This window comes from Lutra lutra, chromosome X, assembly GCF_902655055.1.
Source record: "Lutra lutra chromosome X, mLutLut1.2, whole genome shotgun sequence".
NCBI classification, from domain to species: Eukaryota; Metazoa; Chordata; class Mammalia; order Carnivora; family Mustelidae; genus Lutra; species Lutra lutra.
In genome coordinates this window covers 85,333,557-85,350,395 of record NC_062296.1, presented here as the reverse complement: position 1 = coordinate 85,350,395, position 16,839 = coordinate 85,333,557, and the positions used below count along the sequence as shown (strand labels likewise).

Below are 16,839 nucleotides of genomic sequence, written 5' to 3'. Positions count from 1 at the left end.
CACAACCTCCCCACACCACCCTGCTCCGGGCTGACACCTTGTCCTAACCAGAGGCCACATGGTGGCCACCCACTGCAGAAGTCAGAACCTCTCCTCCCTTGCCTTTTCTCCGGTGCTGACGCCAGCCCCACATTGTCACCTGGCTGTGGTCCCAGACCTCGAGCAACCTGAAACGTGATGCCACCTCCCATTCTAAAGACAGAGGTGGTTGTGCCTGACCGTTCGTGGCTATCACGAACCCAACGACTCTGGCCATCCTCAGAGGGACACCTCCTCCTCTGACAACAGCCCAGGAAAAGGTTACAGTAAAATTGTTGGAGTCGCCGCCCAAAAGCATACCAGAATGGGATTCCGTCAAGGACACTGTGCATGCTGGAGGATGGATTCTGTTCACTGAGAGCTCACCCCCAACCCCCAGCAGCTGCCAGAACGATCTGTCCAGAATGCCCACAATGCTGGTCTGCTGTGTGACACCCACCCCCGTTCAGAACTCCTTAACTGCTTCCCTCGGACCTTAAGACGCCATCTGGAAGTGACCCAAGGGCCTTCCTGTCCAGGCCTCGTTCAGCTCTCCAAGTTCGTAATGACTCCCCAGTATCCAGCCCATGCTGCGGTCTCTCTCAACACTGGTGGTTTACCAGATGCCTCGGGATCACACAGCCTGGCAATGACCTGGGCAGAATAAGGGACTCTGTCCTCCTTCACGTGTGGCCCCAAGTGCCCCTGTGGCTGGCTGAACAGGGATTGTGGTCAACATGGAGGATGTAACGGGAACCCAGGTGGACAGAGAGAATGAATGCTCACAGGCAGAGCCAAGATTCTTCTTAGAAATGTGGGGTCAGCTTTACCTCCCAGAGGTGTAGAGGGCTGGCCGCTCGAGATCCCAAGCTCTGAGACCAAAGGGCTAACATCCTACACTGACAACACAGAGGTCACATTAGGCCCACATCATACACATTTTATCTGGCCTGGGTTTTCATATACTTAGGCATCCGTCTTACAATTGGGAGATTTCACATGAAAATCTGTATTTCTACTTGATTTGGAAAAACTGGAAGGTCTGTGGGGTGAGACTCAAAAGTTTGCATGTCCACAACTTCCAGGACGACTACTCTCCTTGGGGGCAACAGGCGGGCTCCAGCCAGACTCAGCCCCCCTAGTCACCTGTCCACACATTGGCACTGCACCCCTAGCTTCTCATTGAGGCCGCCAACCCGGCCCAGCTCCAACGCCATCTACCATCACCCTCTCCTAGAAACACAGGATGCTCAGCCTCGGAGAAACGATGCTACGTGTTGTCCAAGCCTTCCGTTTCCCTCTTCTTGAGAAAACCACTCTCTCCTTTGAGCAGGGCCACGTGCTCATCTTACCAGTGAGCCCTGAGGAGAACTACCACGGGTCACCTCCGGGCTGGGGCGATGAAAAGATCCTTGCAGGGGCGCCTGGGTGGCTCAGTGGGTTAAGCCTCTGCCTTCAGCTCAGGTCATGATCTCAGGGTCCTGGGATCGAGCCCCGCATCGGGCTCTCTGCTCAGCGGGGAGCCTGCTTCCCCCTCTCTCTCTGCCTGCCTCTCTGCCTACTTGTGATCCCTGGCTCTCAAATAAATAAATAAAAATCTTTAAAAAAAAAAAAAAAAAGAAGAAGAAAAGAAAAGAGCCTCGTAGGCCACGCGTTCTGGGAGCGGCGCCAGAGGAAAGACGCAGCGGCTAGGGAGCATCAGACCTCGCCTAGGAGAAGGGGAGGAAAAGCAAAGGCACGGAGCTGTCGGGGTCTGTTTGTTACTGCAGCGGAACCTGGGGTACTCGGACCAATCCGAGCACAGTGACCAAAACCACATCTGCCTCAGGCAGTTTGCTTAGTATGACGTAATAACACAGCTGAAGATCCTCAGCTCTGTTGTCCTCAGTATGTCCAGTTAGCAGGCAGTCCAGGCACTGAGCCCTCACAGTCGCCAGGAACTGGCTCACATGCGCTATCATGAGCTTCCTGAGGCTCCTTTCCACGAACGCTGGGTCACCAACATATGATGGAAGCAGCTTGAGGAGAGGAGTAGGTCTCTTACTCCTTATGGCTCACCCCTCGGGTTGCCAGCGCCCCTGGAGCCGAAGCAGGTGGTCCCGCGTGTCCGAAGTTGCTTCTAGAAGAGTAAGGAGAGTGGGGACGCTCGGGCTGAGGACTCTCCATGGAGAGCTGCTTTCAAGGTTCAGTTTCATCAACCTTCAGGACAAAACGGGAAACGTCGGGAGGCCGAGGACGGAACCCCGTCTGCCATGCACTCTGAACGTAGGCCCCGGGCCGCACGTCCCCCGTGCCCGAGAGCCCTCCCTGGTTCCCTCCCTCGTTCCCTGGATCAGCCTCAGAGGACTGCGAAATACAAGCGAGTCCCAGCATCTCAGCGAAGCAGCGGCCCCGGAAGTTCAAACGTACTTCACTCACTCGGCCGACTGTGAATGCGATCCCTTCGCAGCTCGGAGAGCGGGGCTTTTCCTCCCAACTACGTCGTTCCTCGTCATGAGGTTCAGCTCTTTTCTAGTCGTATTACAGAAGGGCCTGGGTTTAAGTCTGGGAAGTCCCACCCTGGACACACACTCCGGAGCCGCCGCAAGGATCAGAAATCACGCAAAGACGAAAGCAAACGCTCCGTGCGCCCAGAGGGCTGCCGCGGTCAGCTTGCGGAATTCCGCCCGCTGGTGTTGGAAGGATGGCCTGAGAGGCAGAACCGAGGAAAGATCGTTTTAAAAGCCCGGAGAGTTCCCGAGAGCCTAACGCGTTAGACCGTCTCTGGACTACAAGTTGACAAACCGGACGGCCGAGAGCAAGCGGGTCTGAATCACCCAAGTCCCAGACAAGCACAGTGACGCCCCGTTCCCGCCACGAGAGCATCAGCCCTGGAGGCTCGGCGGGGACCGTGTCAACCGGCAGACGTGCTGCTGCAGCGGGAGGAGTTTGTGGGCTTGAAGGCGTGGAGCAGAAGCTCCTGGCATAGCCGAGAGGGGCAAGGAGTCAGGTGCCGAAGGCGACACAGCCCCCGTCCTGAGCCTCTAAGGCTTTTGCACCCTGTAAGCTGGGAGAGCTGAAGGCAGAAAGGCAGTGTGGCTCCTGGCCCCCGGTGACAGAAGAGCAGCCAGAACCGCAGGCAGACATAGGAGCCCGGGGCCGGGGACAGGATTTGTGGGGGCCCTGGCCTCTTCTAGTGCACTCGCATCCTCAGTACCACAGCGAGCGGCAAGTGCTGAGCACAGACACGGCTCATGGATGGAACTTCGTGCTGCTCCCCTGGGGGCTCATTTAAGGTCCTACAGGACATCAGCCCTTCGCTGCTAGTGATCTGCTTATCTGTAGAATGAGGGCAAGTGTTAACACTCGACTATCTGGACGTGCACGTAGACAACCACAAGCTTAGTAGTGCTTTTTTAAAAGATTTTATTTATTTGTGAGAGAGGAAGAGAGAGAGAGAACATGAGCACTCAAGCAGAGGGAGAAACGGGCTTCCTGCTGAGTGGGGGGGCCCGACGTGGGGCTCCGTCCCAGGACCCTAGGATCATGACCTGAGCCCAAGGCTGACACTTAACCGACTGAGCCACCCAGGTGTCCCAGTAGAGCATTTATCAACTCTAATAAATTTGCATATTAATGTCATGCAGTGAAAGCAAACAAAATCAAATCTGAGGCTTTGACATTATTGTGGTTTTAAAACTTTATTATATTTTAAAATCTGAAAACTGTAAAACATAGTATTCATACAAACACCTGAGGACTGCTCAACTGGGCACAGCATCTTTACGCAAACAATTTGAAAAAAAGATTAGGTTTAAATTACGATTTTGCCTCCTAACACAAAAGGAATAACATAGATAAAACCATCCTTTAAATAGTTGCATTCTTATAAAAGCACATTTGGTTTTCTGAAAAAGAAAATGTACATTCATGCCCCTGGTGTATATTTTATTGGCATTTACAACAAATGGCTAAGACTTTTAGCACAGATTCTCATAGCTTATCAACATTACCAAACTTAGACAAAGCGATTACTATAAACATATAGCACCATTTCCCCTTGAAAGTTCTAACTTTAAAAATAAAGCCCCAAATGATAGGTCAGATTTAATGCATCTTCCAAAATTTAGCAGAATAAATGGCTCAGAGCTAAGCAAAGTAAGTAGAAACATTGCATAGGACAGAGAGCTTCCCTGTATGAAAACCAACCTACGGATTGTTTCTTATCCCCTGAAGACAAAGCTGAGAGGTAATAGTAATAGCAAATGATGCACATATTTTTTTTACAGAATAAAGACCTCTAACTATATAAATAGTTCACCATTACCTCTGTGGCAGTACAAAGTGCCATATTAAATTCAAAAAGAACAGATTTACTTGTTTATATACCTACAGGTATGGAATATATAAATAGGGTATAGTATCCATAGGAGGAATAAGCACAGACAATAAAATATTTATCTTTTAAAAATTTGGGCACAGGTGTCTTCATATAGAGATGTGAGAAATGACTGCCCAGTTAAATGTTTACACTTAGCAAAAATATGCATTTTAAAATAATAGGTATATTACTGAAAAAATTTAATCAGACTCCATCCAAACCACCCTTGTAGTATAATATCTCCTGCATAAACAACCATTCTATTTATCGTACAATTGTTCAAAAGTTATTAAAAACTGATTAAGAACACTTTATGAAAGTTTATAAGCTTGCTTTTTTTCTTTAAATATGAACAAATATAACATACAGAGAAATAATAACAAAAGGATAATAATTTATATGGCTTTCCCTTTCTAGAAACTGGCAGAACAGAAACAGAACTTGCAGTATCAGACACAAAATATTTGGAGAAAGAGATCGTATCTACAGTTGCATCTTTAAATTTTCTTCTAAGGAAAACTTCTCACAGATTTCATTAGAGAACTTGTCAGTCCCTGATACTTCCCCCTTTGGGATTTAGCTGTTTTGGTTCTATATATATATACATTAACTGAAATCAAAGGTGTTTCTCTGTTTCCAGCATGAAAATACATTTGTAAACTGTATAATAAAATGATAAATTATAAACTGTAAAACAATAGACATAAAGAACTCCCAATTTGAATATGCTAATACTAACATGTAAATGGTTTTTAAAGAAGTAGATTGGACTATCATGTTGTTCTGCAATTCTGGATATAACAAATTTTAGAGGAACTGTCTACCAAACAAAAGCTTCTAAGAGAGTTAAAATATTTTTAAATTAAAAGTCACCAGGACAATTAAGAATTCTGTCCAGTCTAAACTTACACATTTTTTTCAATTGTATTTTCCTTCTTTAAGTTTTTCAATGTAGTAACATAACTTTAATGCCGGCCCCAGCTTCAGCCCCATGTACTTCATCATCACATCACTTTTGAGTAGTAGCAGAGCCTTCCCATCAATTTCCTACAGAGAGAAAGAAATTACAATTAATAATGCATTCATATTTTATCAAATTATATATAAAAACATGTAAAATCGAGAGCAGTTGTACATTCTCGATATATATTCTCTGAATATGTACTTATTTCCTGAAAACTATTAAAAGTATAATTCATACAGTAAGACATTTGATAGTTTTTAAATTCACTTCAAATTTTAAGAAAAAGGAAATTTAATCCAGTATCTTTCAAAATTGGCCTAAGCACCAAACTATCTGGTTTTAAATACTGTGTGTTGAATAAAATACTACATTATCTATGACAAAGTTTAGAAAGTTATGAATTGTAGAAACAAATTTCAGACGGTCACTAACTTTATTTAAAAAGGCTGGGAATATGAGGATGTCAGCATCAATGCAAACTGTAAATGTGTTACACAGTGTTGTCTTTATGTCAAAAGCTAATCGGTTAGTTGTCTGAAGCTAAACTAATTAAATGCTAAAACTAATTACTGACTTTCTTTAGAATACTGAAAAGGACAGAAGACATTTGGTCACCGATTTGTTAGAAAAGACTATAAACATTACTTAATAGACACAAGGCATCCTCCTAAAATTTTTTATTTCCTTAATTAACCAATTTATGTCGGAGAAGCATAGTAATTGGTATTCATGAGCTCCTATTTAAAATAAAACTACACTTAATCTTACACAGTTGCTGGATTCATTGGGCATCATTAACAGGGAGGACACCCTGTCACAGCTTGTGGTTACCCCCTCCTACTCACGGTCCTGGGGCCGAGCAGGGAGCAGGTGGGGAGGAGGATCCTTGTGGGAGAAGACATCTGAGAGTGGCCATGCTGAATCATCTTCTCTTGAGAACTTGAAGACTTGTAGTATTTTAGGTACTCGGGTACCAATTTAAAGCACAGATCCAGCCTCTACCATTTAAGAATCTAACTTTGGGTCAAGTAACCTTTCTCACATATGGAAAAATCAGTTGATAGGGTTCCCCCACCATCCACACCAATCAGCATCCATCCAACTGAAGGGCCTGCACAGAGGTCATTGAAAGGCATTACGGCAGGAAAACCGGATCAAAAGATACATTACATGTTGCCTGAAGAGGTCGGCGAGGGGGCCTGATATGTGAGGATCTTTATGTTTCATAAACTGTATCACTTCATCCACAGACCAGGTTGAAGGGTCCTTAGAGAAGCCTTGTTTCAGGACACTGGGGTCAGGTACAGCTATATAACTTGGAGCTTCAATGGGGGGAAAAAAGACAAATCATACTTGACCTGATCATTATCCTGAAAGAAGAGATGTTAGGTAGGGAGAATTGGTCCCATTCCTGGAACCTTCTGTTAAGCACCCCAGCAAGGACTCAGGTCTCCGAGCGAAGAATCCAGTGGAAGCGTAGATTAGGATGACCTGAGGATGGCTACCCAAGAGCACCCCATCTGACCTCCCCCAAACAACAAAAGTAGCTTCAGAGTTTACATTAAAGCTTCAAAAATCATAAAGCAGACTGATCAAATCTGAGGCCTCGTTGGCCACAGGCAAAGACAGCAAAAGATCTGTTGCTTGGGTTAAACTAGGTTAATCTAAGCTAACCTATTACTCTTTAAGTATTTCAGTGAATTTCTCTCTCTCTCTCTTATCTTGGTCTGTCGGATTAGGTTCCTTTTACTAGCTAAATACAATGGAAAGTCTCCAGATTTAGTTTTATAGTTGCTTAAATTTATTTACTTTAATCAAGGAATTTCAATAACCCCATTATCGTTGAAAACCAAATTAGTTCTACCGAATCTCTCCCATGTATTCAATATGGATATTTTTAGCACCACTTTACTCTTTAAATTCCTGTCTCTTAAGGCTCAAATGCCTATCTGAATTTTGAAGAAAACAGAATTATTTTCTGCTTGGCTAGGCCAGAAGTAATTTTAACATTATACTGAATACCTCTCTCAAGCTTAATTGCATACTAATAGATATTCTGGTTGAATGTTTATAGGTAAAAAAATAATAATAATTTGAGACATAGAATAAAGTAAGTACTGATACTTCAAAAAGTTTTGCTGTGCTATTCACCAAGTTGTGCTGTAATTTCTTTGTGTCCAGACAAGTATTTGTTTTACTCAAACAGAGTGCTTGTCTCACAAAAGTCAGTATGTAATAAGATTGTAATTGCCAGGAAGATCTGTTTTTTTAAACCAGGACCGTCAACACAAATTTGGTCTTTTCTGGTGTGAATTAACCAAAGATATACCTTTTCTTTCCTATCATCTGGGCTCTAGCCATTTTAGGGGCATTTTGAGTATTTACCCAGGTAAAGGGCAAAGAAAAACAAGATAAAGGAACTCAGAATGGTAAGTTTTTTTGTGTGTAGCTCAAAAGTGTACTTATTTTCTCTTTCAATGTCACAACTTTGATGTAAAACAAAAACTCTTTACTAAAACATATCCTTCCTTTCTCTTGTCAGAGATAAAAATGTTGGTCATATCTACTAAGAAATGTTACTGTATTGTTTCAACACAAATGAAAATGATGATGGTATAGATCATGCCATGCTGAAGGCATTCTAACAATTTAGACAGAAAGTCTTCTCTAGTTCTAAGAAAGACTTAATTTAAGATGAAAAAATTATTGGCAAAGCTAATCAAGCTAATCATACCTCTAATTAACTTTTTTGTGGGATTTCTGGTTTATGTCATCAGAATCTGGTATAGTTATGTCTTAAATAACATGTAGATTTTATAGATTACTACAGATTTATAGATTACTACAGAAAAACTATATGCAAAAATATACTTTATGGTATAAAATTATAATTTTATCTTAAAAATAAAAACTGTAAGACATCTATTTTTAATTCATTATGGAAAAATCATTTAATTGGGCCCATATCTTCAAAACAATCAGAGAAGTTGCAAACATTAGTGTTATTCAAATAATTATATGTGAAAAACAATCAAAGTCCAGTCTTGCTTTTCTCCTGAATGGCTCTGTCTTACATACACTAGAATATCAGTTAAGTGTTTCTGAAATAAAGAAACGTGATTTTTATCCACAACGTTACTGGATTTCTTTCCTATAATAAAAACGAACAGTTTATTTCATTAAAATAATGGGGCAGGACAAGAGGTTGTAAGAGTATCACCAGCAATCAGGGGCAGACTCAGCTTTAAGTCACAGTTCCAATACCTTGTAATGACACCTCCAGACAGTTTCCAAGTGAAATGCTTACCTATTCTCTGGAGATGGAAGCATCCCAGCAGTTAAGCATACAGCCTGGAATCAGAGTGCCTGGATTCAAGGACTGACCCAGCCACTTTCTAGCTGGGGACCTTAGTCAAGTGACTTCTCAGATTTCTCACGTGGAAGTGTTTACCAGCATCTACATCTTAAGGAATTATTGTAAAGATGTACCATATAAGGCTATATAAAATATTACATGCCTGGCACATGTCAGATAGTGATGAGGATGATGCTGATTTCCATTACTAATAAGTAAATTACCAGTAAGTAATATTATTACTATTAGTCTTTCCACTCCTGGAAAGACCAAAATCTTGGCTTCTCAAGCCCAAGTACAGGCTACTTTGGCATAGCAGTGTTAGTCATACATTTGAAAGTGAGACATTCAGTATCAGGGATAACCTTTTATAACCTTTTACTGAGAAGACCTGTCTTCAGAGCTTATTTTGTGAAAATACCTAAAAATTCTGGACACACTACCCCTTGATGAGATAAGCATCTACCATCAGACTCCTTGCACACGTCACTCTGAAAGTGGAGACGATCTACGTGAGGTGGGAGATGGGGGGATGACATTAAATATGTCGGAGCATGTATGCAGCGCAGTTGCCCATAGAAAACATCCATGAAGAAAAGCAATCAAGTTGGATGGTTCCTACTGCCTTCAATACTCACCTTGCCTAGATGCCTACCAGGAAAAAAGGGACAAAACATATTCCCACCCTTACCCCACCTTGCCCCACCCCTACCCCCACCCCCTTCATCCTTAAAAGGGTACAGGGTAGCTATTTTTGCACATGGAAAACTAATCTGGCTTTTTCCAGATGGCAACAGGACGCTGCCCTGTGTACACATACTGTGTACTCTTGGTGGGTCGGAGGGAATAACTGAAGGTATGGAGAATGGGGAAACAGCTATAGCAACAGAGTACCAGAGCCAGAGCTAGGAGCCACACGCAAGCTGGAGTCAGGAAAAGTCTCAAAAGAGACAAGGAAGAGAGTACATCAGAGAGGAGAGGAAGTGCATCTTTCCAGGCCTCAGAGTCATAGGAGGTTTCTAAGTCCAGACGGTATCCAGTGAAATGATCAATTACAATGGAACCATTAATCAGAACAACTGATCTACAAAGTCTCTATGAGAGACATGGCTGGTGACCCAGATCCCCAGGGACAGTTCTATGCGGTCATGAGGATCAGAGCATCTATAGTGGCTTGAACCTGACAGCAATGTAAACAGGGAGGACTCAAAACTCCTCAATCTTGGCACTTTCTCCAATGTGATACACTCTCAGAGGATGCTGTTAGGCAAAGAAACCTTAAGGAGAAAGAAACACATTGGTTGAGAATCACTGTTTTTAAATATACCTTCACTTTTCTTCTGCATTTGGAATTTAACTTCATGGTGACTGCTCTTGGTAGATTTGGTCCCCACTAGTGCTGAACCTGAGGTGCTTGGCACGCTCGGAGAAAAACTCCTGGAGACTGCAGCATGAGTGCTTACAGGATTTCTGCTGGTAGGGCTTAAAGCATTTGCTGGATTTGGTGGTGAGTTTTTGGAATCTTCAGAAAGCTTTTCCTCTTTAGGCATGCCACTTCCCTCACAAGACAGTTGTTCTTCTACAAGAAAAAAAGACAAAGACAATGATCTTCAGTGGACTTATAGCTTAAATACTATTAAAAGTTCAAAACATCTCCAAAGCTTCAACAGTTCACTTAAGCCAAGCTATACTGAACCACAAACCTCTCACATAAAGTACATGGCCGCCTCCGTTTCTTGGCATTTACAGTAATGGATACTGTCTCAAAATCCAAATTGATTCCACTATGTCTCCTGTATTTCTCATGGCAATTGTCCCTTCCCCGTCTTGCTACCTAAGGCTGTAAACACTTCACTAAAGCATTCATTTTTAGGAAGGCAGTTCTTCACAACTATTATAATATGATCATACAGTTGGCTTCTACCGTTTGCTTACTACTTGGACATTCAAAAATTCCAGTGGGAAAAGGCACTAGTTTTTCTGTTCACTGTTTTATCAGCTTCTAGTAATCAGAGCTGAATAGAAAATGTTACTGTAACTTTCATTTTTATCTAAGGAGAAATGACCATTGTGTACTTCTGAAGGGAATGAAATGCTCAAGAAAACTGATGAAGTAGTAGTAGCCTAAATGCTCAACTGATTTGGGCAAATACACATTCCCACCCAAAAGCATATAGTTAAATGGGAGTAGAGTGACTTTTCTTCCCATTCGAGGACCATGTAAATACCATTTACCTTTGGAGGCATACACCTTTGTTTTGGGGAGTTTAGGTGACACAGGAACAACATAAGGTGGAGGTTCCTGAGAAGGCCGTTTGGGGCTTTTTTGTGTTACGTCTTCTTTAACTGTTTAAAAAAAAGGTGTTTGTTATAACTAACATTCTTTGAGCATTTTCAGATCATCAGCATATAACAATTCTGTTTCTAACGCATTTGCCTACTGTAACTTCATCAACAATTTATCAATTATTTGATTATTTATGACTAATATTTGTTGATTTCATCCCATTAAATATTCCAGTGACATCACATTCAGGAGCTAAAAGCATTATATCCAGGCATCATTTATTCTAGGGTCATCACATATCTCTATATCTCAGGAAGCAGTGAGGCGATCAATTATAATATGTCTAAAAAGGCCTGGGAAAACTGTTCCCATGAAAAAAATAAAGTTAATAATTCAGAGAAGGAGGAGGCAGTGTACAATGGACATCTCGCTTTATAGGCAATAGTCCTGGCCCAGAGCTAGCTACCCTTACTATAACTCTACAGCTTACTTATTATTAAAGCAAATGCATTTTTACCTAAAGGACCACTCTTTAAGGCATGATCCTGAAAGTAATCACATCTCAAATTACTAATTAGATTCTAAATATCTGTCAGTATCTTGATTTAACCTCCAACTAAAAGGAAAAATTAAGTGTAACAGAAATATAAAAAATCTGATTAACAGAACCTGAGTGAGAAGAAAGAGTGCAATGAGAAAGTACCAAAGTCAAACTTCATCTGGTTCAAAATAGCTGGCGGCCAGGCATAGGTGTGCTTCTTAAGATCATCTGCCATCTGGTTACTGGCTGATTACTAAAGAGTCTAAGAGAGCTCTTACCACTTGGTTTTATTTTTAATCATGGACTACAAAAACCAATAGGCAAAACATATTTCAGTGAATGGCAAATATTTCTACAATTAGGATATTTAAATTCCTATAAAGAAAAAAATTGACTTTTTTCATACTCATTTAATGCTACAGAAAATTCAAATCCTAATGGATAGTTTTCTATAGATACATGTTACCTCAGAACCTTAGCAAGATCAGAAAATGTTTTCTTTTACTTATAATATTCTAATGCTTTCTTACAAAGTTAATGAAGCTGGTGTATGATCTACTATCTGGGGCTGATAAAACATAAAAATGACTCTTGACTTCTGCTTCTGGGTATTTTAGGAAGCTCAGGCACAAAACTTTTCCTGCAGAGATAACTAGAAAAAAGCCAAATAATTTACAAAATACTTTAAAAGTCATCATAGAGAGGCACTTCCAGGATGACTGACTAAAGACCTCCAAAAATCCACTTCTTTATAAAAATAACAAAGAGACCAGCAAAATTAATTTTTTCAAAAACTCTGGACATTATGTAAAGGCTTACAACAATCCAAAAGGCATTTGTTCCAGAAAAAAGAGGCAGAACCTCCAAAAGAACAGCAAACTCTGTGGCATTTTATCTTCCCTACCATCATCCCCTTCACTGTTTTTGCAGCAGCTTTGCAAACCAACAGGTTCATAACTACTGTGGCTGTGAAAACCCCCACATCGTAGCAGTCACTGGAGGGAACACAATGGGTTTGGAGCTCTCAAAAGGCCCTATCCCCAAAGAACCATCACAATTTGACCAACCTTGAAGCTCAATAGAAAGCTCTGCTATCAGGGCTTGTTTTATTGGACCTAAATCAGAGCGTCCTCGGTGTGAACGGTCCTATCTCTAAGGCATTGCTCAAACAAGCAAACAAACTGAATAAAATCCACAGTAGTAATTGTTTAACACTATAGTTGCCCAGTTGGCACTGACAGGAAACTGACCCAAAAGCTTTAAAAACAAACCTGGAGAATAAAATGTCCATTAGGAGACATTGAAAACCACAGATATACTCCTGGGAATCTAGAAGGCCATATGCATGCATAAGGCTGTATCCATGCCTAGGAAAGACCTAAGACCTTAACTTAGGTCTTTCATTTCTTGCTGACCTTGAGGCTCTGCACAAAGCAGACTTGTAAACTGCCTCCCGGAATGTTCAAGGTAAAGTCCAACACATACATAAACTCTGTGGCAAAGGATGGGAGACATACTGGTTGCACACATTTATGGAAATCCCTGTCCAATCATTTGCTGAACACTAAGCTGAATGAGCAGACTTCAGTGGCCATATACAATAAATGAGCCCAGCAAGTCATTAGGTTTGTCCAGGAAAGTCACTATACCAAAGCACCAGCAAGGGAAGGGGTAAAATCTGATCTTCAGAGTTACTGCTTTACACTCTTATGTCCAGTTTTCAATTAAAAATTAGGAGACATGCAAGAAACATCAAAGTATGGCCCATAAAAAGGGGGGAAAACAGTCAATAGAAACTGCCTCTGAGAAAGTGCAGATACTAGAGTTAGCAGACAAGGTCTTTAAATCAGCCGTTTATGTTCAGAGATCTAGAAAAATAATAATCATGTCTAAGGAACTAAAGGAAAGTATGAGAACAAAGTCTCACCAAATAGAGACTATCGATAAAATGATAAAAATAACAAAAAAGAACAAAATCAAAATTTAGGACTTGAAAAGTAGTATAAATGAAATGAAACATTCACTAGAAGGGCTCCACAGCAGATTTGAACTAGCAGAAGAAAAAAATCAGCAAATTTAAAGAAAGGTCAACTGAGATGATAAAGTCTAAGGAACAGAAAGAAAAAAGAATGAGGGCAAATGAACAGGCCCCCGAGACCTGTGGGGTGCCATCAAGGACACCAAAATACACATAATGTTAGATTTCCAGAAGGAGAGGTGACAGAGAGAAAGGGACAGAAAGAATATTTGAAAAAGTAATGGCTAAATGTTTCCCAGATTTGATGAAAAGCATTAATCTGAACATCCAAAAAATTCGACGATCTCCAACGAGGATAAATTAAAAGATATCCACACCTAGAAAAAACACAGTCAAACTATCAAAAGCAAAAGACAAAGAGAATCTTGAAATTAGCAAGAGAAAAGCAAATCATCATACAAGGGATCTTCAATAAGATTAACAACTGACTTCTCATCAGAAACTACAGAGGCTAACAGGAAGTAGTATGATATATTCAAATTGCTAAAAAAAAAAAAAAGTCAAATAAGAATTCTACCTCCAACAAAACTAGAGTTTAAAAAATGAAGGAGAGGGTGCCTGGGTGGCTCAGTGGGTTAAAGCCTCTGCCTTCGGCTCAGATCATCCCGGGGTCCTGCGATCAAGCCTCGCATCAGGTTCTCTGCTCGGCAAGGAGCCTGCTGCCCCCTCTCTCTTTACCTGCCTCTCTGCCTACCTGTGATCTCTGTCAAATAAATAAATAAAAATCTTTTTTAAAAAAATGAAGGAGAAATAAATTCTTCACAAATAAAAAGTGAGGGGCCCCTGGATGGCTCCACTGGATAAGCATCTGACTGTTGATTTTGGCTCACATCATGACCTCAGGGTGGTGGGATCAAGCCCCGTGTCAGGCTCTGCCCTGAGGGAAGTCTGCTTGAGATTCTCTCTCCTTCTCTTTCTGCCCCTCCCCCTGTTCTCTCTCTCCCTAAAATACTTTTTTTTTTTAAGTGAGAAAATTTGGGGCGCCTGGGTGGCTCAGTCAGTTGACCATCTCCCTTTGGCACAGGTCATGATACTGGGGTACTGGGATTGAGTCCCAAGTAGGGCTCTCTGCTCTGCAGGGAGCCTGCTTGTCCCTCTCCCTCTGCCTGCTGCTCCTCCTGCTTGGCCTTGCTCTCTGTCAAATAAATAAACTCTTCAAAAACATAATTTTTTTTAAAAAGTGAGAAAATTCCTCACTTGAACAGCTTACCTACAAGAAATGAAATGACATTCAACAGTGACTCAAATCCACATAAAAAGTTAAAGAATACTGGGGCATCTGGGTGGCTCAGTCATTAAGCATCTGCCTTTGGCTCAGGTCATGATCTCCAGGTCCTGAGATAGAGCCCCATGTTGGGCTCCCAGTTCAGTAGGGAGTCTGCTTCTCCCTCTCCCTCTGCCTCTCCCCCTGCTTGTGCTCTCTTTGTCTCTCAAATGAATAAATAAAATCTTTAAAGAATAATAAAATGTTTAGGGATGAATTTAGCAAAAGAAGTGCCAGATGTGCTTTTTGAAAACTACAAAATACTACTGAAATAAAGGAAGACCTAAATACATTGACATCCCATATTCATGAACTAGAAGATGTGATATTAATTTTTAAGAGATTTTATTTATTTATTTACTTACTCACTTATTTGAGTTGGGAGGGAGACTAAACACACAAGCAAGGGAGGAGTAGAGGGAGAAGGACAAGCAGACTCCATGCTGAGCATGGAACTGGATGCAAGGCTCAATTCTAAGACCCTGAGATCATAACCTGAGCTGAAATCAAGAGCCACCCAGGCACCCCGAAGACTCAATATTATTAGATGGCAATAATCCCCGAATTGATCCACAGATGGAACATAATTTCTACTAAAATCCCAGCAGAAATTGACAAGCTGAACTTAAAAATCATATGGAAACCCAGAATTGCCAAAACAATCTTGAAAAAAGGAAAACAAAGTTGGAAAACTCACACTTCCCAATTTCAAAACTTACTACAAAAAGCTATAGTGATCAAGATCATGGGGTACGGGGATGCCTGAGTGGCTCAGTTGGTTAAGTGTCTGCCTTTGGCTCAGGTCATGATCTCAGGGTCCCACACCCCTGCTTGTACGCTCTCTGTCAAATAAATAAAATCTTTAAAAAAAAAAAAAAGGGTAGTATGATACTGCCATGAGGATTGACATACAGATCAATGAAAAATAAAATCCAGGAATAAATCCACATATTTACAGCCAACTGATTTTTCACAAGACAAGTCAATAGGGAAAGAGTAGTCTTTGCAACAAATGGTGCTGGGACAATTAGATATTCACATGTGAAAGAATGAAATTAGACCCTATCTCACTGTATATAGAAAAATTAATTCAAAATAGATCAATAACTATATATATCAGCTAAAACTATAAAATCTTAGGAGTAAACATAGGAGTAATCTTTGTGAAATTGTACTAAGGAATATTTTCTTAGGTATGACACCAAAAGTACAAGAAATAAAAGAAAAAAATAGATAAACTGGACTTCATGAAATTAAAAATTTTTGTGCTTCAAAGGACACCATCAAGAAAGTGAACAGACAACCTATGGAACAAAGAAAATATATGCAAAGGATATTTCTGATATGGAACTTTATCCAGAATATATAAAGAATATAACTATAACAGATATAATATATAAGAGGCACAAATATATTTTATTTCTATGTAGTAAAAAGACAAAGAACCCAATTAAAAATAGAGAAAGGGTTTAAATAGACATTTCTGCAAAGAAGATCTACAAATAGCCAATAAGCATATGAAAAGATGCTTAACCTCAGCCATTAGGGAAATGCAAGTCAAACCACAGGATACTTTTCACGTTTTGAGTCTCAACTTCATTATGAATATAAGAAACTATTTGTCCACTTTGAATGAACAAAAACAACTATATATTATACATGTCTAATTAGTTCATGGTGGCTAAAACGTTTACTTTGAGGAGGACACTAAATTATACAAGATTCTCGTATTAATTATAAAATAGAAGCACAGTATAAAATTTTACATTTTCTCTCACCTGATTTTTTATCATGCTCTGCAGGACTAGAAGTATTACCTCTGTAAGAGCTAAAAGGCTGGCTACTCAAAAGGTTATCACACTGTAAGCTGTGGCATAAAGTCTCAAGAAAGCGAAGAGCAAATGATGCACTATTCACTGGAGGGAGCTGGACAGAGTGGGTTTCCCCATCAAAGGAAGCTATTGGGGGGAAAAGATATGTCAATTACCTCGTAGAAAGATAAAACTACAACA

The 16,839-nt window shown here is 40.9% G+C and overlaps 2 protein-coding genes across 9 annotated transcripts in view; both read right to left on the bottom strand.

Moving 5' to 3' along the window:
- Positions 1-1,235, bottom strand: part of BEND2 (BEN domain containing 2) — a 63,656-nt gene extending 62,421 nt beyond the window's left edge. Inside the window, exons 1-2 of the mRNA XM_047715142.1 lie at positions 1,165-1,235; positions 849-912 (exon numbers count right to left, since the gene is read on the bottom strand). Of these exons, the coding sequence (XP_047571098.1) occupies positions 849-912; positions 1,165-1,235 (135 nt within the window). The remainder of the gene's footprint in view (positions 1-848; positions 913-1,164) is intronic.
- A 3,918-nt stretch (positions 1,236-5,153) lies between these two features.
- The window catches only part of SCML2 (Scm polycomb group protein like 2), a 97,686-nt gene continuing 86,000 nt past the window's right edge, over positions 5,154-16,839 (bottom strand). For 6 of the 8 annotated variants that reach the window (XM_047716328.1, XM_047716329.1, XM_047716327.1 and 3 more), the window contains 5 exons: positions 16,606-16,785; positions 10,933-11,043; positions 10,025-10,276; positions 6,513-6,664; positions 5,154-5,425 (listed from right to left, as the gene is read on the bottom strand). In XM_047716328.1, the coding sequence (XP_047572284.1) occupies positions 5,297-5,425; positions 6,513-6,664; positions 10,025-10,276; positions 10,933-11,043; positions 16,606-16,785 (824 nt within the window). In that variant the 3' untranslated portion in view covers positions 5,154-5,296. Of the gene's footprint in view, positions 5,426-6,187; positions 6,665-10,024; positions 10,277-10,932; positions 11,044-16,605; positions 16,786-16,839 lie in introns of all 8 variants that reach the window. The other 2 variants (XR_007124815.1, XM_047716330.1) reach the window with 2 other exon arrangements.